This window comes from Ursus americanus, chromosome 1, assembly GCF_024610735.1.
Source record: "Ursus americanus isolate L20-20 chromosome 1, mUrsAme1.1.p, whole genome shotgun sequence".
NCBI classification, from domain to species: Eukaryota; Metazoa; Chordata; class Mammalia; order Carnivora; family Ursidae; genus Ursus; species Ursus americanus.
Window position 1 is genome coordinate 45097515 of NC_142127.1, and position 24052 is coordinate 45121566.

At 33.8% G+C, this 24052-nt stretch overlaps 1 protein-coding gene across 2 annotated transcripts in view; it reads right to left on the minus strand.

The window, feature by feature from the left end:
• SCN7A (sodium voltage-gated channel alpha subunit 7) overlaps positions 1-24052 on the minus strand; it is an 87421-nt gene that overhangs the window by 45736 nt on the left and 17633 nt on the right. For both annotated transcript variants that reach the window (XM_045780477.2, XM_087861195.1), the window contains exons 2-10: positions 23051-23286; positions 19749-19861; positions 19308-19397; positions 17652-17780; positions 16156-16247; positions 10623-10829; positions 7781-7850; positions 5914-6055; positions 1677-1883 (exon numbers count right to left, since the gene is read on the minus strand). In XM_045780477.2, coding sequence (XP_045636433.2) covers positions 1677-1883; positions 5914-6055; positions 7781-7850; positions 10623-10829; positions 16156-16247; positions 17652-17780; positions 19308-19397; positions 19749-19861; positions 23051-23286 — 1286 coding nt within the window. The remainder of the gene's footprint in view (positions 1-1676; positions 1884-5913; positions 6056-7780; positions 7851-10622; positions 10830-16155; positions 16248-17651; positions 17781-19307; positions 19398-19748; positions 19862-23050; positions 23287-24052) is intronic.

The window sequence follows — 24052 nt, forward strand, 5'->3', positions numbered from 1 at the left end:
ATCTTTTGTAATTTTTTCTGTGACTTCTTCATGGGTGATATAATGGCTACACTCAATAGCCTCTTTTTATACATGTTTTCTTCATACTGTCTATAATTGCTTCTTGTTTCAATGGTATGCATGTTATGAACCATGTAGACACAGTATCTATCAATAACGTAGGATAATGTGATCCTACATTATGTTCTTCGTTCCCACGTTTTTAGTAGAATTACTTTTCTAGAGCTTCTTCATTGATGATGACTTAATAAAGGGTTTTTTATGTAGGGAAGTTAACATTTCACCCCCTTTTGACCCAGAAGTTACCTTTGATATTAATGAACCTCTCAGCCAGCTTTACTATGCATTCCATTTAGTACCAGGGTGTATCTTGGCTCTTTACTTTTCCCCATCTCTTTTTATCCTCTTCATATGTCAGGGTCTTAGTATAGCTCCTTTCTATCCTTTGTCTGCTCCCTCAATCTATCATTTAACCATCAAGTTTGTTTCTTTTTCCCAGTGTAGACAATCTTTATGAGCAGGTGTTGAGAGTGCAAAATAGTAACAAATCTAAAAGAATGGAAAAGGAGGCAGGGCATGACTCCCCCTCCCAAACGCAGTCCTGTAACTAGGCCACTCCAGTCAAGGAGCACTCAACTTGACTGTGGCCACTTTGGGTCCAGCACTCTCCAAAGACCAAGCTCCCAGGCAAAAGGATTCTTTTGCACGGGAAGTCGACAACACCTGGAAGGGGCAGGGGATGTATCCTACCCCAGGCCACTTGGCTCCTGCCCACCATACACCTCAACAGCTCCAGGTAGGGCTGATAGGAGACTGGGCTAAACCTATTCCTCCCCAGATGAGAAAGCTGTGAAATTGCCAGGTCCTCCTACTGAATATAAGAAAGCTACTTCTGGTTGCTTTCCTGGGTCCTCTTCCTTTAGTACACTTACGGCACAATTTTGATTTTTTAAAGATAATTTCTACAACTTCTTTAATGCTTCTTCTGTCAATACTTTTAGATTCATAGACTGAATCTTTTGCTATGAAGCTAAAAATCTGAAAATAAACTCAAAAACAACACTAAAATAATTGAAAATTAGAGTAAAACTTTATTAAGTTTTACTAATCATGGATTTAATTATTCCATGGATAAAATAATTCCTTATACCAAGATGCATAGTGCATTTCCTCTTGAAAGAGCTAGAAAGCCCGTAAGTACATTTGTTTGCTCTTTTTACAACTTCAGTACTGTACTTTTAATCTGTGCCTTTAGTACTCATGATTTCTAAATTATGGAAGGCATTATCACTTTTGAGTTGAATACTGAAATTTTCCAATTAATTCTGATGTACTATCTGAAGGAAGTTTGAATTAAGAAACTAAACCTGCATTAAGAGAAGTCAAGTTTGAAAAATAACATATCCACCATTTATCAGCAGGAGTAATACACTTTTTGGAACAAAAAATTGTCTGTTTTAAAGAAATATTTAAAGATGTTGGCCACCCTTGCCACAGTGCACTGAGGAAATACTATTATGTAGCAAAAGTGAGCCCACTTATCAAGATCACTCTTGATCTTCTTACCATGTACCACACCCGGATACTGAGCACCACGTAGAAAGCAATATACTCCAAGATCTAGAGAAAATAACTCAGATTCTGTGATTCTATGAAGCATTAAGAAAAAAACATACCTCAGCTGCTTTGTCTCCTTCTTGAAGCTCTTTTAAAGTCTGCTGAAATTTTGGCTCAATCTTCTTCGCTTTTTCAGCAGCTTTCTGCTTTTCTTCTTCATAAGACATAGCAAGTATGCCCAAGAACAAACTTGCTAAGTAAAAAGCAAACCAAAAACTTATCACAACAAAAAATATTATGTAGACCTTCCCAGAAGCATAAAGGATCTAAGGAGAGTTGGAAAACAAGACAAAAGAGGAAAACATTATTTGTCTTCCTATAATCTCCTATTTTAAAATGAAAAAAATGACATTTTGTTATGAAAATAATTTAGTTGTAGGTGAAATGTAATCACAGGACAGTTGTACTGGCTCTACCTGGAGAAATAAAAGAAAAGCTCTTCAATTTTAGATATATATGTAAGGTACAAAATGCATGGAACAAAACCAAAGAAAGAATTTAGTAACTGAATTAAGTTAGGGTGAGCATCTGGCTTTTAGGTCTTCACTAAAAAAGAAAGCATATTGAAAGGAAAAAATTGTCATTTCTCAATAAAGAAAGCTGAACAGTCTAAAGTAAAGACTCTTTCCTTTACAGTAGAATCTTTAAATATACGAAGCTTAATAAAAGAGAATGAATGTTAAGAGATTAGTTTCTTCTTGTCATTACTTTATGAAAAAATCATAACAAGGTACAAACTTAGGTCTATTCAAAAAGGTGGAAAACAGGAAAATTTTTCTGTCAGAATACCTGCTTTGGTGAAGAACATTTAGACAAATCACATGGGAAAGTCATATAATTCACTTATTTAAGTCATTTATGGGTAGAAAAAAAGATTTTAGATTTCAAAACTGAGCATTGACTAGCTTTTATTTCATAATAATTACCTAAGATAGATGAGAAAATTTAAAAATTTAAAAAATTGTAAGTGATTTATACAGTCCACTATATAAGCAATATAGGTAACTGATTTATCATCATTGATTAAAAGTATATAAACAAAATCCAAAAAAAACCCACAGATGAGACTAGTGTTAATTTTTAAGTATCCACTCTAATAGATAGGTATTTTTTATGGAAAATACTATATTGATACAACAAAGTTAAAAATGTTTACAGATTAATAAATTCTAACATTCAATAAAAATAATTTCTTATTAATCTATAGTATATTTAACTTTAAAAGTATTTTTAATAAACCTTATTTCCCCAAAAAGTCATCTATTTAGGATTTGGTTAAGTATTTTCCCCACTGAACTAGCTATCATCTACAGTAGAACATCAAGAGTTAGTAATAAATATTATGGGATATACTGCAGGCCATGCACATTAATAAATATTTTGCTTATTAACTCATTAATTCTGTGCAGCACATATATGTGGTATTTACTATTATTTCTAATATGCAGAAGAAAGATGAAAATTAGGCAAAATGACATGTCGAAGATCTCACGGCTATGGAGAAAGGCCTGAATCCAAAACTTTGGCTCTTTCCATTATAGGAAGCCAGTGGAGGATAAAAGTATACACTTTTATGACAATGGAAACATATACACATTCTGGTTCTAGTATATTGTAGTTTGAGATTAGGGCTAATTATGGCACCCAAAGCCTAGGTTTGTTACAAAAATCAAATGAAAGTGCATGTGAAGATGCACGTAGCCTACAGCAAGTATGCAGTAAAGGTTAACTATTGTTAAACGTAACATTATGTCCATGAGGACTGACAGCTTGTATTGTTCATTTCCGTACCCATGGTGTATCAAAGAGTGCTTGGATCAAATAAATATTTGATGAAAGAATACAGAATTGTATTCTCGAAAACATAAACTACACTCTTTGGAAATAATTGATGAATTTCCCTAGCCAAAGTCAGTTCTGTGTGGGGCAATGCTGAGAGCACAAATCCAGTCCAAACCAAAGCAAACCTTTTCTACGTTAGTCAATAACAAGAGTTCAATGTTGATAAAAGTTCTATGTGGACTCCACCGGGGTACTCCCACACTGATTTTTCATTTCACTAGTAGTGGGAAAGGATTTCCTTTAGATGAATTCTAACAAGAAAATTAGCTAACATACTTTGAGGGCTGTAACCAAAAAAACCCAGAAAACATTATATAAAGTGATACAATCTATATTTATTCATTTATATTTTTGTTTATTAAAATTTCATTAAGCACTTCTATGTGTTTGATGCTGAGGACACAAAAATTAAAATGAGACAAAACATTTCTTCTCAGGTAGCTTATCTCCTAGTGGGAGAAACTACTGAACAAGCACTTAAAATAACCACGATTAGGGATGCCTGGGTGACTCAGTTGGTTAGGCATCTGACTCTTGATTTCAGCTCAGGTCATGATCTCAGGCTTGTGGGTTTTTTTTTTTTTTTTTGAAGATTGTATTTATTTGACAGAGATAGAGACAGCCAGCGAGAGAGGGAACACAAGCAGGGGGAGTGGGAGAGGAAGAAGCAGGCCCACAGCAGAAGAGCCCGATGTGGGGCTCGATCCCAGATCGCCGGGATCACGCCCTGAGCCGAAGGCAGACGCTTAACCGCTGTGCCACCCAGGCGCCCCCAGGCTTGTGGGTTTGAGCCCTGTGTGGGCCTCCGTTCTGGGCATGGACCCAGCTTAGGATTATCTCTCTCTGTCCCTCCCCTTCTCCTGTGTGCATGCCCTCACTCTCTCTCAAAAATAAAATAAAATAAAATAAAATAACCATAATTAGAGGCAATTACACAGTGCCATGGTATTCTAGTGTAGGACTTGCTTAGCTGTGAAAGGAGAGTTTGGGGGAAAGCTCAAGATTTCTTCTGGGTTTGAGGTATGAATTTGAAGTATGAGACTGAAGATAGAAACTTGAATTTAGGCTGAGGGTACAACATACACTGAAACAAGAAATTACGGGAAAAAGCTCACTTGGGAAACAGCAAGCCTTTCCTATATTCAAATAAAGCAGAGAGTAAGTATATATTGGGATATCATTAGAAAATAAATCTGGAGAAGTAAGCAGAAACTGGATCTTAAAGGGCACTATAGACCATGCATTTGGACTTTGAACTTATCCCATAAGAAACCTCTGAAGGATTTTTAGAAGTAAGATAACATGATAAGATTATTTCAGAAATAAGAAGTCCCTAGTATTGTGGAGGAGGCACTGATATTTGTCAGTTTGGAAAATAACAATATAAATAAATACTTGCCTTACAAAATTAGAAAAATATAGCTTGCATTTTAAAAAGTCATTTTAATATTTTCATGTATTTCTTTCATAAGAAATATAATTGTACTAGATGTCTGTTTAGTTTACTTGATTTTCATTTAATAACATAACATGAAACTTTGTGCTAAAAGTCCTATCTTTATTAATGGCCTGTATGGGTCATTACACACACACACACACACACACACACACACACACACACACCCCATAATTTATCTATCCAATCATAAAAAAATATGGAGTGTATGTACATGTTTAAAAAAAAGAAAGAGTGTTCTCCTTCAACTGTACATACTTTGGAAATTTAAAGTAATTCAATTTCTCTAATATACTTTGATATTAACTATGCTGCTAAACTAACATCGCATATTCCACTGTGAAGAAACTTCTCTTAGAAAAATTAAATCACCATTCTAATGTATATTATATCTTTCTGAGAAACTATGGCACATAAATCATCAGTTATGAAGAGAGACTCTCAGAATTTGAATTTCAAGTCTCATAACGGCAAGCTTTCTGTTATAATCAGAGCATGATGGAATATTAAAGGGAAATGAGAAGAAATAGAAGAAATGCAGTGAAATACACATTGTAAGCCTTAAATAAACAATTCCTTAATACGTGGTAATCTCATAGGTTCAGATTTTTTGACTAAAGAATAAGTACTTACCAATGTTCTTTACTTAGTTAATACCAAATGTGTGGTATCATGGAGCAAGGCAGTGATCTCTAGAAGATACATGTGTTGTAACTTTGGAGAGGTTACCCAACCGCTCTTAGTGTCTTCACATAAAAAGCATATATATATGTTTTGCAGGATTGTTTCAAAGATTAAATGAGATATACATAAGGGCACAGACTTGGGCTCGGTGTTAGCATAGAATTTGACATTCAGTAATTCTGATTCTTTTTTCTTCTGTCCTCAAATTCTTCTCCCCACAGAAATTTAATAAACCATGGTACATTTGACCATTATTTGAGAAGGGAGGGGCATGGCACCGTTTTTATGTGCATGCAGATTCTCTCTGTTCTTACCTGATGATAAAGTGCTTCAGGGTAATCCTGCGTCATTAACCGAAACAGGGCAAGTAAGGCCCAGCCGAAAGTGTCAAAATTCGTGAAGCCGTAATCAGGATTTGTGTCAGCTTTCACACACACATATCCTTCAGGACACTGACTAAAGAAGACAAAGAAAAGAGAAACTGCTTACACTTAAGTGACTTTCAGATTATGGCCAAATCATAAATAGAGAATGTCCACCCATGAATAATAAAGAGCCCTTTCTTCCACGGGGGATAGTCTAAACAAAGCCCAATGAAAAAGCAGCCAATGACGTAGATTTTAAGTTAATGTAAGTGAATAGTGTTAATTAATCTAAAAGGAAAAACGGCCTCAAAAACGGTTTTTTGCCAAGCCTTGCTAAAGATTTCTTTGCTACCCAGTATCAAAGCAAAAGCATACATGATGGGAAATAACAGTCATAAAACAAAGCTGCAGTCGTTGAGGGTTTAATTTTCAAATGCTCTCACCTCAAGCTCTTGGATCCCATTATTTAAGGTGAGAAAACACTTATCACATTGATAATTTATATGCAGTACTTGCACGTTGGTAGAAGGATCAGATTAGAGATTTATCTCATTTCCTTTGATCAAGTCGTCATACTTTTATCTTCTGGGGGCTTGAGTATTGTGACTGGTTATTACAGTGGTGGCCAAATAAATCATGCTTCCCTCTATCCACACCCTTGTGTAGCTTCCTCCCACTTTATTCTGGCTTTGGCCATGTGATTTGTTTTGGACTTTTGTTAATAGTTAACAAATGTGATGCAAAGAGAGATTGAAAATGTACTTGTGCATCAAGGCTTGCAAAGTTGCTGTCTCTCAGAATCTGAACAAATACATTTTCTTCTTGTCTTAAGGCACTAACTTTTGGGATAGTTTACCATGCAGCAAGGTATGATGGCTACAGGTGAAACACTGCATGACTTTCTTGTCTGATCTTGAAATATATCACTGTGATTCTGATTATCCATGACCAGATAATTTCAACAAGCATTTCAGGTCATATTTGAGTTTGTCCATGAAAAAGGGTAGCTGGAGTGTGATGTGGCAGACACAATGAGATGGGTTCACAATATGGACTTGAGAATAGAATGGAAGCCCAGCAGTAGCTGGGAAGAGTTGAAAAGTGATAAAAATGTCTAAATCATGTGAATATATAAACTACATAACTCATGCTCCTTTACCCCCATATGATTTTCATTAATCTGGGCCCCAGAGCTAAGCCTATAGCTGGGCCTCAAGTTATTTCCAGCTGAGGAAAGTAACATAAGGTATTAGAGGAGTGCTGGTACTGCTGAGTAGCACTGTATTTCTACTTTCTTTTCTCTTCATTTGAAATTACAGGACAGTAAGACTTGAGAGTTTTGTCATGTCACTGAAGAATTATTTATAAGAACTACTTTTAAGAGCAATAAACTTTATTAATGTAAATTATAGTCATAAAAGATATATAAGCCATAAAACAAGTGAAATAACAGCGTATCTCTCCTGTTTCTTCTCTTCAAAGGCTTCTGGCCCATGAAATGATTTTATCATCTTTCTTGATAATTCCCACTAGCTCTGGGATACACAGGAAACAAAAAATGAGATCCTTATTTAAATCCCAGCCTTGCCATTTACTAACTTCTTGACCTTGAATAAATCATTTAAGTGGTCTGTTTATTGCTTTTTCCTCTAAAATCAGGATAATAGCATTCGATGTTGTATACTTCTTGGCACGGTTTTAATGATAAAATGAGATAATGTGATTAAATCAGAACCATCAGCCAAAGCAATAATCATTCAGTATTTACTATGGATCCATGATACTGACTTGAAACAAGAACATTAACACCACTTACCCAGCATCTGTTCTGTTGCCACAGAGGAGAGCATATCTTTCTCCTTCCAAATAATAAAAGTTTTCTGTTTCTGAAAAATAGGAAAGAAATTCTATTCTGTTATCTAATTTCAAGTGAAGAGCATTATCTGATATCCATTTAGATCTGCATAGAAGATGAACATCCCTCTCAATAGTGAAAAGGAAGGAACAGAAAACCCACCCTTTTTCATCTACAAAATTGTCCTAGCCTGCGATGCACAGGCCAAAAGATGTCTGGCAATTCACTTATTTCATTGCCCCAAAAGTGACAAAGCCCAGCATAAAAAGAGGAGAATCACTTTCAAAATTAGAGTTCTGGAAAAGGAATTTTAACCAGTCAGGTATAACCAGAACCCTGAAGGAAAAATTCCCAAGACTAAAGTATTTGAAAGTTGAGGACCTTTTCTTCCAGGGTTTATTCCTAATGTTCTTCCTTAACAGAAGACCGTATTTCTGTCTCTGGGTTTAAATGTCATTCTCTTCTCATTTTGAAGCTTATTTTTCTATATTGAGCATCCAGACCCAGTTACTCACCCGGATGTCACCTAATTCCAACCACAATCCCAACGAATCTGAATCATAGCCCATAGAATTTATTTAGGTACGCTTATCTGCTGTCATTCAAAATGTAAATTGTATATTTATAGATACGAGCTACCAGGGTTGGGAACATGCATGCTTAGGAGCATTGATTTTAGGTTCGGAACTTAAATCACAGAGATCCAACACATGAGATCAGTCTTGACTGCATGTCTATATGTACAAAATTGTATACATATACATATGTATGTACACACACATAAAAACGAAATTACTCCAATGTCAAATAATGTCACTTTAACTTGTTACCTAAAATAATTTTAGAAGAAGCTTTAAATCATAGTTAGGAACCATTGATTAAACCTTTTAAATGGCAGTCAAAGCCAAATGAAATTTGACATTAGTAGAAGAGGGTAGTCCCAGATACTCTTCTAAATACAAGGACTTTGACATGGCAATTAGGTTATATAACATTTTACAAATGTAATATTTATAGCAAGTCCTAACACGTTTTTAAAGGAAATGGAATGACTAGAATTGGACAAATTTTAAAGTGGTAATCTTTAAAAAGTGATTTCTTTACAATATAAATTATGCTTTACCTAAGATGAAAAGAACCTCGACTTTGTTTAACAATAACCAGTGAAGTAGTAAAAATTGTTTATTTTTTATATAATTTGTATATTTTAGTTATAACCAAAGAAACCAAAGAGTATTTCAATTAGAATCTAAGATTTAACACCCATTTCCTGTTTCCCTCACCACTAGAATCAAGACCATGAAATAGACACATATAATAAGGAAACATTTCACATACTCATATACTAATAATTTTGTATTATTTGCATCATAATGATATTATGGGGTAAACTACAGAGTAAAATTCATTAAGATTTGTTTTGGAACTTATTATATTCAAGTACAAATAAAATTAATGTAGGAGGACTACATAAGATTGATCAACAATCTATTTTTATTAGTTTAAAAATATGCTTTTATATTTTTCAAATACTGTCAGAAGAACCTGATAATTTTAATATGAGAGAAAAATCCAATAAGAGAATATAGCCTTGTGGAAAAGGAATGGATTTCAAAGCCAGATTGAGCATGGTTAGAATCCTAGTTTTATCACTGAGTAGTTACAATGTGCTAGAACATTCACTGAATTTCTCTGAACTTCCATTTTCCTGTTTGCAACAGGGGTCATTCGCTTCTCTGAAGAATTATGGTGAAGATATGTGATCAGGCATGTATGTTACTTATATATAGGAGCTAAGCAATACTTATTCTGGCATTATTACTATTTGCCTAAAGTATGTTTATTATTTACCAAAGGATAACCCAAAACATTCAAATATTTAGCAGTAACTAAAATCCAACAACAGTAAGAATTTCTCTGATGTAGCTATTTTTTATTTATAAGGTCATTTAAAAATATCTAATGAGTAAAGTTAAATTTATATTTTAAATAAACAATTTTATTGAAGAAATAATATTATGAGGATTCTACTTTGATGAAACTGCAAATAAGACTTTGGTCATATTTATTTATTTTTTAAAGGATAACATTTGCAAAACTTAGCAATTTCAAACTTAGGTCTCCCTCACCGAACTGTCTGAAGATTGGAACTTTGCAATTCTGATAAATGAAACCGATCCAAATCAGCACAGCTTTCCCCCACTACCCAAGAGTAGAGCATTCCTAATGAAACCCTTTGTGAACAGAGATGATGTAAAGCAAAAAGCAATTGCCATTAGTTGATGGGGAAAAACCTGTGGGCATTCCCAAGTCCCAAACATAACCTCTCCTCTGCTTTTCTGATATATTAGGACACATCTTGCTAACAGATGCACAAAATAAATTGAGATAAAGCAGAGGTGCTCAGAGACACAATTCAGCTTGATGCTGAGAGGCTGAGTGTGGGTCCAAGGGAAGGAGTTTCGGTGGTACCGCTCTCCCGGCGGGGATGCTCACTACCTTTATAATGGCTTGCTTCAAACAAACGCTGAATGCAATTTTTACTCTTAGCCTTTTTCATAAAAGTGAAAATCATCTTCAGATTTCCTTTGGTTAGCGAAAACAGGTACTCCTGTAGGTCTTTGGTAAAAGCTAAGTGGCAACATGTGAACTTTCAAAAAGCAGGGGATACGTGTACTTGAACATAGGTACGGCATTTACAAGAAGTTCGTTCTGAAGTTGAGTGTTCAACACTTGTGTGAAGTCTGCTTGGTCGCTAAGAAAAAATTTAACGTTTTTGACATAGATGGCAAATGAGTCTTACCTCGAATATAATATGGATTTCCAGTTCTGTTGTGCAGGGTGGCAGTTTCATTTTCTTGGGGCCATCGCAAACACTTATGCTTCAGGTTGCCCATGAAGAGCCCCATCCCAATTAGAGAAAATACACTCAGAAAAAACAGAGTTAGGGAAATGACACCAGTGAGTTTCTTCAAGCAATGGATGAGGATCCCTGCAAAAGACTTCAGACCTAAAGAGAGAAAGGTTTGTTTTTGATAAAGTAAAATATTTTAGTAAAACAGCCGTTAGCACAATTCCTCCATGGCAAATGCATACTCCATTGAAATCAACAACTTTGTGTTTCATAATCTAAATCATCCATTATCTAGATCTAACAAAAAAAAATGAGTAAAAAATAAAATAAATACAAGTCCAAACTTAAAGGTTCCTATATTATTACTAGCTTATTACATCTGTTAAAATAATTCAGGCACAAATTTTAAAATTAATTATTTGTTTTTCCTTACTATAAAGAACAAGACTTTTTTCTTGGTTACTGCTTTTCATACCAACCACCACTGTTTATACGCATAAGTGTAGAGTTATAAATCAAAATAGGTTGCAAATGTTGAAACAAGAAACAGTTTGAAATAGCAGTATTCTATGCTATTCTTTCATTAACTTTTTAAGAATTCAATTTTTGGAGCTGATTAAATAAAACATGAGCAAATCTGAATTAAGAAGGAGAATAACACACAATTGTGATATCTGTAGACTGTATTTATATTAGAACACTTCCTAATTGAGAATTCAGCCGTAAAGCTAATTTTATTTAAGGAACTCATTTTTCTATTTATTAAATAAAACCTGTTCAAGAAACCCTCATGCACTGTTGGTGGGAATGTAAATTGGAGCAGCCTCTGTAGAAAATAGGATAGAGGTTCCTCAAAAAATTAAAAATAGAATTACCATAAAATCCATTAATTACACTATGTATTTATCCAAAGAAAACATGAATCCAAAAAAATATATGCACCCCTATGTTAACTGCAGCATTGGAAGCAACCTAAGTGTCCACTGATAGATGAACGGATAAAGAGATGTCATTTTCATATGTAATGGGATATAATTCAGTCATAAAAGAGAATAAGATTTTGCCATTTGTGCCAACATGGATGGATCTAGAGTATATTGTGCTAAGTGAAATAAGTCAGAAGAGAAAGAATGCCATATGATTTCACTTATACGTAGAATCTAAAAAATAAACCAAATGAACAAATAAAAAGAGCATAAACAGAGTCATAAATACAGAAAACTGGTGGTTGCCAGAGGGGAGGGGGTGGGGGCCATGGGCAAAATGAGTGAAGGGGAATGGGAGGTACAGGCTTCCAGTTATGGAATGAATAAGTCACAGGATGAAAGGTACAGCATGGGGAATATGTCAGTGGTACCGTAATAGCGTGATATGTTGACAGTGGTAGCTACACTTGTGGTGAGCACAGCATAACAGACAAGACTTGTAGAATCACCATATTGCACACCTAAAATTAATGTAACATTGGGTGTCAACTGCACTTCGATATTTTTTTTTTTAAACTCATGGACCCTGAGATCATGACCTAAGCTGAAATCAAGAGTTGGACGTTTAACTGACTGAGCCCCCCAGATACCGCTATTAGAATTATTTTTAAGAATAGCAATTCTTAATTAAGAATATATGTATTTGAAAGTGTGTGTTACATATATACATAACCAAGCTTCTTGTGCAGCTTTTAGTGGTAACATTTTGTTTGAAGGTTAAAAAAAAAAAAGTCATCATCAAATCTTACAAAAGCAAATTTGTTACTAATTTTCATTGATGTCCACCATTCGCTGCTATCTACCATTCAAAGGTCTGAACCATATGCCAATTTTGATTTGGATTTCCTAGTATAACTTTCCCCTTCTTTTTATTTTTAAACTTCCATTTTGTTTTAGTTTAGGTATATTCTTCGTGGAGTTTGATTTACTTAAGATTTAATATTAAAGTCTCTACATCTTGACAGAAAAATTTAATCCAATTGTATTTATTTTCATAAATTGCCTTAACTTTGGATAGGACTTTACCATTTTGTTTTTTGATTTATATATTCCCCTTATGTGTCCTATCTTTTAAAAATAAACTTTACTGGGGCATCTGGGGGGCTCAGTCAGTTAAGCGTCTGCCTTCGGCTCAGATTATGATCCTGGAGTCTCGGGATCAAGTCCCAGGATCAAGTCCCACATCGGGCTCCCTGCTCAGCGGGTAGTCGGCTTCTCCCTCTGCCCCCCACCCTGCTCTCTCATGATCTCTCTCTCACTCTCTCTCAAATAAATAAATAAAATCTTTAAAAAAATAAACTTTGCTTTTTCTCCTTTTCCTCTAGTATTTAAAGTAAAATATACCTATTTTGAGAAACTGTATCAAACTTAAGTTCTTAATTTGAACAAACTTGTACTCTCTACATAAAAAATAAAACTGTATGTACTATAGTCTCAGCATGTAAGATAAGGAAATGATCATATTCACTTTCTCACATTTCCTATTCCCACTGCTCAGTTTTTTTAGGACTTCCGACCTAGTTATAATTGTTCAATTTGTGTATTTGGCATTATATATTATTTTTCACGATTTACAGGAAAGATAACATTCAAATCCTTATAATGGCTTGTGAGGAAATGTAAATTCACACAAAGGGAGCAGAGGGGACTGGGATGAATACTCCCGATCTACAGGAGTAGCTTCTCCTCAACTAGAGCTAGTAGTTGCCATGCAAGAATGCAGGTGGGTGGATGCTGAGAATGCATCCAAACGAATTTAGATTTTAATGTTAAAAATCACTAGATTTTTATAATTTCGGCATCTATTTCAAAGTTTTCTGGAACACAAAATATGCTTCTAGTTCAGGAATGTCTGTTATTACTTCGGATTTATAATATTTGCATTCTGTTTTGCATACCACTTAACAACAGCAATTTGGAATTCATTCTGTGTTGAAATGATTTCAGAGTTCACTGTGATTGCTTCTGGTATTAAATCTTCCCATTGTTGAAATTTTGTCTTCATACCAGTTATTCAGGAAAGGTACATATACAAAATTTCAGAACTCTTGCATGGCTGAGAATATCTTCCTATCAACGTCACATATGGATGACAGACACGTATAGAATATTGTTGTAATAACCTCCCTGCCTACACCTCCTCCAAGCTCTGAAACTCCACTGCCTGTTCACGTTCAATATTATCAAGAAGTCTAAAAATAACCTTTCCTCAGGCAAATTTTCATTGCTTTTTTGCTTATAGGATTTTTATAATACTTTTAGTTTTTAAAAGTTTAAATTTTAAAAAATGTTATAATATGTCTATCTTTTAGTTTTTTTGTCTACTATAAAATGAACTTTTCCATTTTGACAAAAATCTCAAGCTAAAAATTTTTAAAAAAATTTTCTAGTGTATTTTTGAATAATTTGTCTTTTACATTTATTCTGATCTCTTTTTAGGGTCACCAACTATCCATAAGCTGGAACTTCATTTTCTCTTTTTCATTAACCCATCCATTTTTGGTTCTATTGTATTAATATAGAATTTCCCTAGTTTTTCTTTACACAAGTGGTTTTATTTTACTATACCATAATACTGTACAGATAATACCATATTGTAATGCTTGTATTACTAGCAAATATTCACCAAGGGTATTATAAAAAAAAAGATTTATTTTTTTATTTTAGCAAGAGAGAGCATGAGTGGGAGGGGCAGAGGGAGAAAAAGAGAATCTCAAATAGACTCCCCACTGAGCGCAGAGCCCATGATCCTCAGATCACTACCTGAACCAAAACCAAGAGTTGGACACTAAATGATTGCGCCATCCAGGTGCCCTAGGTATTATAATTTTTATCACTTTTTTGTCTGATAGGTGTTTTTGTCTATTTTATTATGTCATTTTCATCTTTTACTTGAGTCTAGGTTTTCTTCTGAAGGCACTACAAAGGGGCACCTTGGTGGCTTAGTCAGGTAAGCATGGACTCTTGGTTTCTGCTCAGGTCATGATCTCATGGTCATGACCTCAGGTCATGGGATCAAGCCCTGTGTGAAGCTCAGTGTAGAGTCTACTTGAGATTCTCTCCCCCTCTGCTCCTCCCTGCACTCATGCTCTCTCTTAAATACATAAGTACAAAAATACATAAATAAAATCTCGAAGGCACTACAAAAAAGATGACTTCTTATGCTTACCCCTATTCCTTAGGACATATGTTTTACAGAAAAAAAGAGGTTTATTTTCATTTTCTTAAATAGTATGTTTCCCTTTTGGTACTGCAAAAATACTTTCACATGCTCTATGTTGCTGGTATGTACCTTGATTATTTTCTTCCTTGAAAAAAGAGCAATTTCTATCAGCCTGTGTGTTTCCAACTCCACTAAGACATGTTCCTCTTTTTGGATACACCTGATTCGTTCTCTAATCTTTACCTCTGAGCCTAAGATGAAGACACAGATGATGCAATTTTATGTTCTAGTAATTTGTGGAGAGTAGTAAGGGAGGTAGAACTGTGAGAATTCCTACCAGCGCATCTCTCACTGCCACTTTCTTCACTGGGTTTGGTGAAGCTGCCATGCACAGACCATTTTTGTTAAACGGCTTTATTGAGCTATAATTCATAAATCATACAATTCACACATTTAATGTGTACAATTCAGTGTTTTAATATATCCACAGGGCTATGTGCCATCCATCATGACACTCTCTAGTCTTTTTACTGTTGTGTCCAGGCTGGAGTCCAAGTACACGGTATGCATATATCTAACCTTCTTCATGGTGTTCGAGTGAACAGAAATTGTCTGTAGATCTCATTTTTGGTATTATCACCCTTGCCTCTGGGTTTATTGGTTCACCTATTTCATACTCCTGACTCAGCAGCCCAAACACTGAGAAGAGTTGTTTCATGTATGATAGTTTTCATTCATTCTTAACACAAATTAGAAGGTATTGTGGGCTTCTCTAGGATATCTTCAGGAATGGGAACTGTAAATCAACCTCGGCATCTTCCATCCATGTGGTCACAGCTCTACCTTATTTAGCAGAACCTCCTTGAGCTCTGGTGTGTGGAATGCACCTTATCCAAGCACTCAGAGCAAAATGGAATTTATCTTATTTTATATTACTTTGTTCATTTCAACTGGTTTTTAGATGTAGTGAGGAAAAGAAGGCAGATTAGATATCTGTCTAGTTGTTATCTCTTTCAGAAGTCTAGGGACAATTTTATAAGTTCATATTTAAGATGCAAGGATAAAGAAATAAGAAAAAAGAAAATATATTTTGATTAATCTCTATATTTTATCATTAAGTACTGAACCCATCTCAAGTAAATAACAGTCAAATGTGATTTTTTTGGCTTTCCTGGAGTGACTGAAATAAACTTATAGATCAGATAATTCACTGACTTCAAAGATGAAACACTGTTCAATTTAGTATTTCTCCAAGCAATTACAGGGGAGTTCGAAAGAATACAAGAGGGTATGTAAATCAAAATGAACACAAGAACTAAATGCCATTTCTTACCTTGGTTTAGGGGAATAATTTTCAAAATTCTCAAATTTCTTGAAATTATAAATACTGTAATGGAGTTTAGAATTAAGTGTCTTGCTATGTGCCTGTGGAATTAAATCAGAGTTATTTAGAAGTCATAGTGAGTCTATGCTGCTTATCACTGACTTTTTATACTATTTAAAACTTATTTTTAAAACCACATATCCAAACATTTCCCTTGCTTTCATTGTTCCATTTTGCAAATAGTTGCCTTATTGATTGGAAGACAAAGATTGTTACAGTGCAAGGTAGCCAGGTAAAAATTAATCCACAAATTATGACAGTTTATAAAAACTTGACACTGTGATTAATCATAATTTCATACCAAAAACCCTATATTATGTTCATAAATCTTTTGTTATCTAATCATTGAAGAGGTAGTTAAAAATAGGAAAAATCCTTAGTTTTTTAAGTAATGAGATTTAAGTATTTAAACTTCTGATGATGATCATGAGAGGATGATCATAGTGGTGGTGATGACGGTGATGATAGCAGAAGGCAGGGTGTATAGTGGCTAAGGGCACAGAGTGTAGCCAGAGTGCTTGTGTAGAAATCCAGGCTCCCAAGTTACTACCCGAGTGACATGGAAAAAGTACTGATTCCTTTACTAAAATTAAAGTGGGGATAATAATACTTCCTAATTCTGAGGCTTTTTGTGGGGATTAAACAAGTTCATACATGTAAAGTGCATAGTTTAGCACCTGGCACATGGGACTAAGTAGTAGCTGGGTTAGCCAAGTATTAGCTACCAGCAATGGCAACAGCAAAATAATGGTAGTAATCAAAGTAGTAGCAATAATAATTTCAATGATATTAGCTACTATTTTTTATTGCTTACAACATGGTAGACACTGATTACGTGCTTTATGAAGGCTATTTGTTGTTTTAAAAAATCAACCCCAAACCTAAAAATGGAATATCATTTTAAATTATTTTAACAGGAGTTTGGTGCCAGTGATCATTTGCCCAGCCATAAAACAGAGTACACTAAATAGAAGCATTGAAAAAAAAATATGTAAATCATTAGAATTTAATGTAACAATCTCAAAAATGTGTGTGTGTATGTGTTTAAGATATTTTACTCTGATATCTAGTGTTTACTGGTCTTAAGCAATGTAGTTAAATAAAATGTAGGTTGGAGACAAGATCTAACATGTTAGGATCTTCTTGTAAGTCCCCAAGAGATTTTCTGTGCACTGAAAATAACCACTTAAAATTCTAAAATTCAACCTCTGCTGTTTTGCTTCAGATAGAAAACAGATAATATCCCATTCCTTTCATTTTTATTGCATATTCTTAGGGCTGGTTCAGTTGGAGCTGCCTGAGAGTCATTATGGTTATGATTTATGAAATATTTTTTGTTCACAGAATTTTTGCAAGCAGAAAACTTTGTAAATCTTGATGTTTCTTTATGAAAAGTATTAACTTAGCAAGGTATTAAGCTGTTTGTAATTTGAAGAAATACTCACTCAAACAAAGTTACACCGAAATCAAGCCAGTTCCATGGATCACCAAAGAAATAAAAAGGTTCTACCCAGATGCCTCTTGCAATGAGTTTTATAAGTATTTCAAATGTGTAAATTCCAAGCAAAGTATTCCTGCAGAAAATTTTTCATATAAATGTTAAAAGTGAGGATAATGCATTGTCAGCTCCAAATTAATATGCCTTTGGTAACTATTTGGCAACCAACCAACCAACCAACCAATCCACCAACCAACTAGACAACAAAAAGTCTATGCTCCTTGAACCATAGGGTAGGGCTTTAGTTAGCTTTTAGGGTAGGCTAGGTCTTACAGCATTAACCATAAAATTTGACTATCAGTTTTTTTCAACAAGCCCTAGCTAGAATTATAGTGTTTACATATATTTTGGTAAATACTGAAAATATAAAATATCAAATTTATTCCACATTGGAAATCACACAATAATTAACTGAATTTCAAGAGTATGAAAGAACTAATTTTATTGTGTGCACATATAAGAATTTTTGTGGTGAATCAATTTTATATTTACCTTCCAAAATTAACTAGTTTTAAGAATAGAATTAAAGCTTAAGAGGTACATTGAGAAAGACTTCTCGGGGCACTTGGATGGCTTAGTCAGTTAAGGGTTTTCCTTTGGCTTAGGTCATGATCCCAGGTCCTGGAATCCCAGGTCCTGGGGATGGAGCCCCATATCGGGTTCCCTGCTCAGTGGGAGAGTCTACTTCTTCCCTTCCCTCTGCCCCTAACCCCTGCTCATGCTCACCCTCTCTCTCAAATAAATAAATAAAATTAAAAAAAAAAAAGAAAAGAAAGGCTTCTTCTCTAGAAATTTTAATGGGCGTTTCTATCATTGTTGTCTAATGCAAGCCAAACTATCCACATCCCTCAAGAAAGAGAAGAGAAATAGAACAGAAAGGAAGCAATAGAAATAACTTTCTTAGAATGAAGAGGAATAAATGTTATTTGACTTTAAAGCAAATCAGGTATGGAATTGCAATAGTAAAAAAAAATCCGAGGTACTGAAATAATATATTAATCGTTATTAATTAACTTTATGATAAAACCTCATTTTTATGACAGACATAAACATATAGCTAAATAGTCAAACATTTACATCATGTTGACTTAACGTGTTGGGAAATAGCAGCATTTAAAGTTCAACTAAGAATAATGAAAGGGGGGGCGCCTGGGTAGCTCAGTGGTTAAGCCTCTGCCTTTGGCTCGGATCATGATCCCAGGGTCCTGGGATTGAGCCCCGCATCGGGCTCCCTGCTCAGCAGGGAGTCTGCTGCTTCTTCCTCTCCCACTCCTGCTTGTGTTCCCTCTCTAGCTGTCTCCCTCTCTGTCAAATAAATAAATAAAAATCTTAAAAAAAAAAGAATAATGAAAGGGCAGAAAAACACTTAAATTTATTAAATGATATATGTATTTGTTTTTACTTTGAAAATTCATTAGTTGTGCTATATGTATAAATATTATATTATGCACAATGAATCTATTTTATAATGAATATTATATATTAAATATAAATAGTAAATTGTAAAATGTTAAATATGTAGTATATAATGTACTATAATGCAATATGTTAAATAAGGTACAATCATATGTGAGATAATATATAATAAAATTATATGACTTACTGTAATGCTGGGCCCCATTTCGGCATCTCAGTCAGGGACATAAATATGCAGTCAATCAGGACGCTAATTAAAATGAATAGTCGGAAAAAGGTAGGTTATGGTCAAGGAATAATGTATAAAAATAATATTGGAAATATATGTTTCTATAACATGTTTATATGTATACACATGAGATAAAATAGCTTTTTAAATGTCAAAAAGAATACTATTCATATTGAAAAACGAGGATTAAGATTCGTTAATATTTACTACTGTTGTGTGTGCTAGAAAGTAAATCTTAAATGTATTTTCAAATATGGAACACTTGGTGCAGTTATAATCCAGACTCCAATATGACCTAAAATGAGATATCAATTCAAAAGAGGAAAAGACTGCAACAATATTTGAGTAGAATAGTTGCATTTGATATTAGTACAGTCTAAAGCCAATAGAAAAGGATATGGATGTACCAAAATCTTAATAGTTGTTCTTCTAATTGGATTGAAAGGAGAAAATGTACACCACGTGGCATTGAATCTGAAGATTGTTCTGCCTTTATTTAATACCATGAAAGTCTGTAAAATGAAAAAAGAATATCAAGTAAAATTACAACTAGGAACTATAATCTCATCCATTATGCAACATATTGCCAATGATCATTTCAGTTGTGAATTCTAACAGTTAGACTTTCTTATATTTTGGTATTATTTTACAGACTAAATCAAATGGAAAGACTTCTTCTTTTAAACATTTTCATTGATATTTAAGATTATCTCCCACTTTTTTTTTTGGCCAGTGTTCTGCGTAACAAAGCCATTTGCCACACTCCAATCCTCAAGTCTTCCTGCAGAACTAATGTAATAGGAAGAAATCTATATCCTAATGGCTCATGAAGATGCATTTAAAGAAACCCAAATTTAATGAATATAAAAAAAGGTTAACTTTATTTCAAAGCAAATAAGATGTGGGATTACAATAGTAAGAACGACCCAATTCACTAAGATATTTTATCAATCATTAGTAATTATCTATGGTATAAAATCCCACCTGTATGTTACTGTTGGCATAAACATACCTAAAACAGAAAGTTACATCATGTAAAACTAATATATTGGGATATAGAAGCATTAAATCCCAAAATAATGAAAGACCAGAATTATCCTGAAAATGAATTATATAATATGTATGTATATGTATATGTGTGTATCTATATTACATTATAGATACACATAGTGAAAGTGTCTACCTATGTGTGTGCCTTTGTGTGTGTGCATATATATCACATATACACTTTTACTATATATATACATATCCATTTGGAAAATTCATTTATGATGGTGCGAGTAAAAATACATTATACATAATGATATTATGCCCATTATAATATAACATAGTATGTCATATATAGTATAAAAGGTAATATGATAATGATGTATATAAATATAATCTATTATATACTTAAGTATTGTATGTGATATATAATTACATATTAGAGATATCTATGGTGACTGTATATTGGCATTTATATTTGTGTCTATATATATAAATATATTAGTGAAGACAAATATATATCCATTGATATTTTATGAATACATGTTCTAAATGGAAATCAACTGTGTTATAATTCTCAAAAAAACACTTTTCCAATATACAATCTGTGGATATTTTGGCATGTATTGTAGTTATTTTCTCTCTTCCCATTTCAAATGCAAAGACAAAATAAGAGGGCCCCCCCCCAATCTGATTTTTTAAAATGTGCTTTCTGTTATTTTCCAGAACAATCTCAAACTTCATACAAGAGGTAATATATGTGTGGGGCACTGGGGTGGTGCAGTTGGTTAAACATCTGACTCTTGATTTGGGCTCAAGTCCTGATCTCAGGGTTGTGAGATTGAGCCCAGGGTCAGGCTCTGCACTCAGCATTGAGTCTGCTTAAGACTCTCTCTGCTCCTCCCCCTCATGCTCTTGCACTCTCTCTGAAATAAATAATCTCAAAAAAAGAGGTAATATATGTGCAATAAACTAGCTTATATTATTGTGAAGGAATGAATAATTCCAGACATAACAATTTTCCAGTTAATGTTTAAGTGCGGAAATTATTTAATTTTAGGATTATTTATTGGTATGCCACACTTAATAGAATAAACTCAATATAATTCACATTTTTAATACTTTGTGTCATCATTACTAACAATACTTTTTATACAAACTATCCTTAGAATCTTTGGCTTGTTTTATTTTTCAAAATTCTTGGTTTTGTCTTCAGTAACAAACTTAGATTTGCCTACCATGTCTGTATACACTACAAAGAACTCAGAACTCTGCCAGATAAGAATTATGTCTAAGGTCATTATGTTAAGTCAACTGCCAGTACTTAATCATAGCAAAAGTAAAAGCAGAGATAAGTGAGATGAAGACTTACATTTTCACTAAAATGTTCTGAAGATTTTACAGGTGTTTTATAGCTAATGTTACATAATGCCCATGGAAGCTACGAGAGATGCTGGAGTCTTTGTTAATATATATATTTACAATGCCAATACTCTTCCACAATGCAAAATACTTGAAAGAGTTGTGTTTATGCAAAATCATCACTTTGTGTTCCATCCAGAGACTTTGGTTCAATTCCATTTTGCCCATTAGGTAATATCACTGAATGCTTTACAAGAATATCAAATTACATTTGTCCACAACAGAGCTAATCCTCATATTCCCCAAGCTTAATCTTTTTTAGAATTATTTCAATTTTATAAGTAGCACTACCATTATTCCAGGCTGGAAATTAGGGAATTATTAGTCTGTCTTCAAATCCTTTTGTTTCTTCTCAGGTTTTTTACATTTTTCCCTCCTTTGAGACCCTCCTATCATCCAGGCCTCTTGACTTCAGGCCTGGATTACCCTCTTTCCTATATCATCTTTCTGACCCTATCTCTTCTATGCAATAGTAATTCAGAAATCTTCATATTAAACTTACTTAAACATCACATTCATCACATCAGTCCTTTCGCCATCACATTAAATCCATGTTGACATCATTTCCTCATTCCTTCATTTCCCACAACTTGCAATAGGGGTTGAGTTCTATCATCACCCTGTCTCTTCCCTATTCTAATTAATATCAAGATCTTCCCTTTGCACTGTTAAAATGTGAAGTTTTCTCCAAGCTGTAATTCAAATTCTATATTCTTAAGGAAGACTCTTCCAGCTTTGTCAGCCCACACAGATCTCTGCCTGTACTAAGCATAATTATTATTTTTATCATTTTTGTGCTTGTTCTTGGATTGTTAAAATATTTAATTGGCTCCTTGAGTCATTCCAGGGATAAGACAGGATGTGAATGTATGAATTAATAAAAATGGTAAATAAAATATAGGTTGGTTTTATTCTCCCAATGACTGAACAAGCTTATTCAGTTGAACATTTAAAATTGTTGTACATACTATAAAAATTTTATATTAGAGTTACTTTAAAATCAATAACCTTAAGTAGCCAATCATCATGCTCCCATAAAACAAGTCATTTACATTAAGGCATAATAGTATAGCTTATTAAAAGCAGAGTAACTCCCAACAAACTAACCTACTGGGCAAGCAATCAGTTTTGATAAAAATCCCAAATATTTGTGAAATTTCTTGTCCAGCTTTTTATAACTTAACTCTTCGATTTATTCTTCATTCTTTTAAAATCCTATCTCAATTACACTTTTTGCACATCTGGAAAAAAATAATGAAAATGTAGTCATAATAAATTCAATTAATCCTTACATTTTTATTCTTATAGAATGGGTCCACATCTTCCAAGGGCTCCAACACCATTCCTCGAGGGAGATTCCCATAAACAAATGGAAGCTCTTTTCCAACTTCCAAGTCAGTGTTTGGCTTTAAATCTCTTTGTTCCTCATTGTGTTTTTTAGCAATATGCTGTTTCATAAGTTCAAGAGACTCTCTGGTGAAGGGGACAAGGCCCTTTGGCTCTAGGGAAGCCATTTCCAATTTTGTACCTGCAAGAAATGTTATTTTCTTCAGTTCTATATAAAATTTGGGTATATAAAGAAACATTTAAAATTGCAAATGGTTAGGATATGATTAAAAGAGAACAGCAAACTGAAAACATGCATTCAAAGAAAATTCCCAAGTTTTGTAGAGATATGAGTTGTTAAACTAGGTTTTGTTATACTTGATATTATACTTACTTGTAAGTTCATGAGTGACCAATCCTACTTCATTTACTCATCCACTGAATTCTCTTTGTTTTATTGAAATCTGCCTTTCAGTTTCTCCCTCATAACAAAAGAGTTCTAAAGTTCCAGAGATTTTGGGGGGACCAAACCCAATTATTTCTTTCTCAGAACCATTAACTAAACTTTCCTCCTCAAACTCATTTTTCATTGGCTTTTGGCCCCATCCTTTGTGTTTCTTCTTATAGCTCTGATTACTTCCTCCATTCAGTTCTTTCTCCCAAATTTTAACTTTGATATACTTTAAAATTCTGCCTTTCTTTTCTGTTATATCCATGTTTTTGATGAATTACTGTACATGGATATTTACCGAGTACATTTCCCAAAACACTCTCTTCCTCTCAATTATCCATGTGGCAATTACACCAATAATAGCAACTTAACAAGTAAAAACAAAATTAATTGTTTTCCTGAATAACTAGAATTACTTTTTAACTTTTTAGACATAGTAAAAACAAACACACACACAAATACACAGACTTAATACCTTTAAAATTATTTGTGAAATTTTTCTTTGTCATCAATTCCT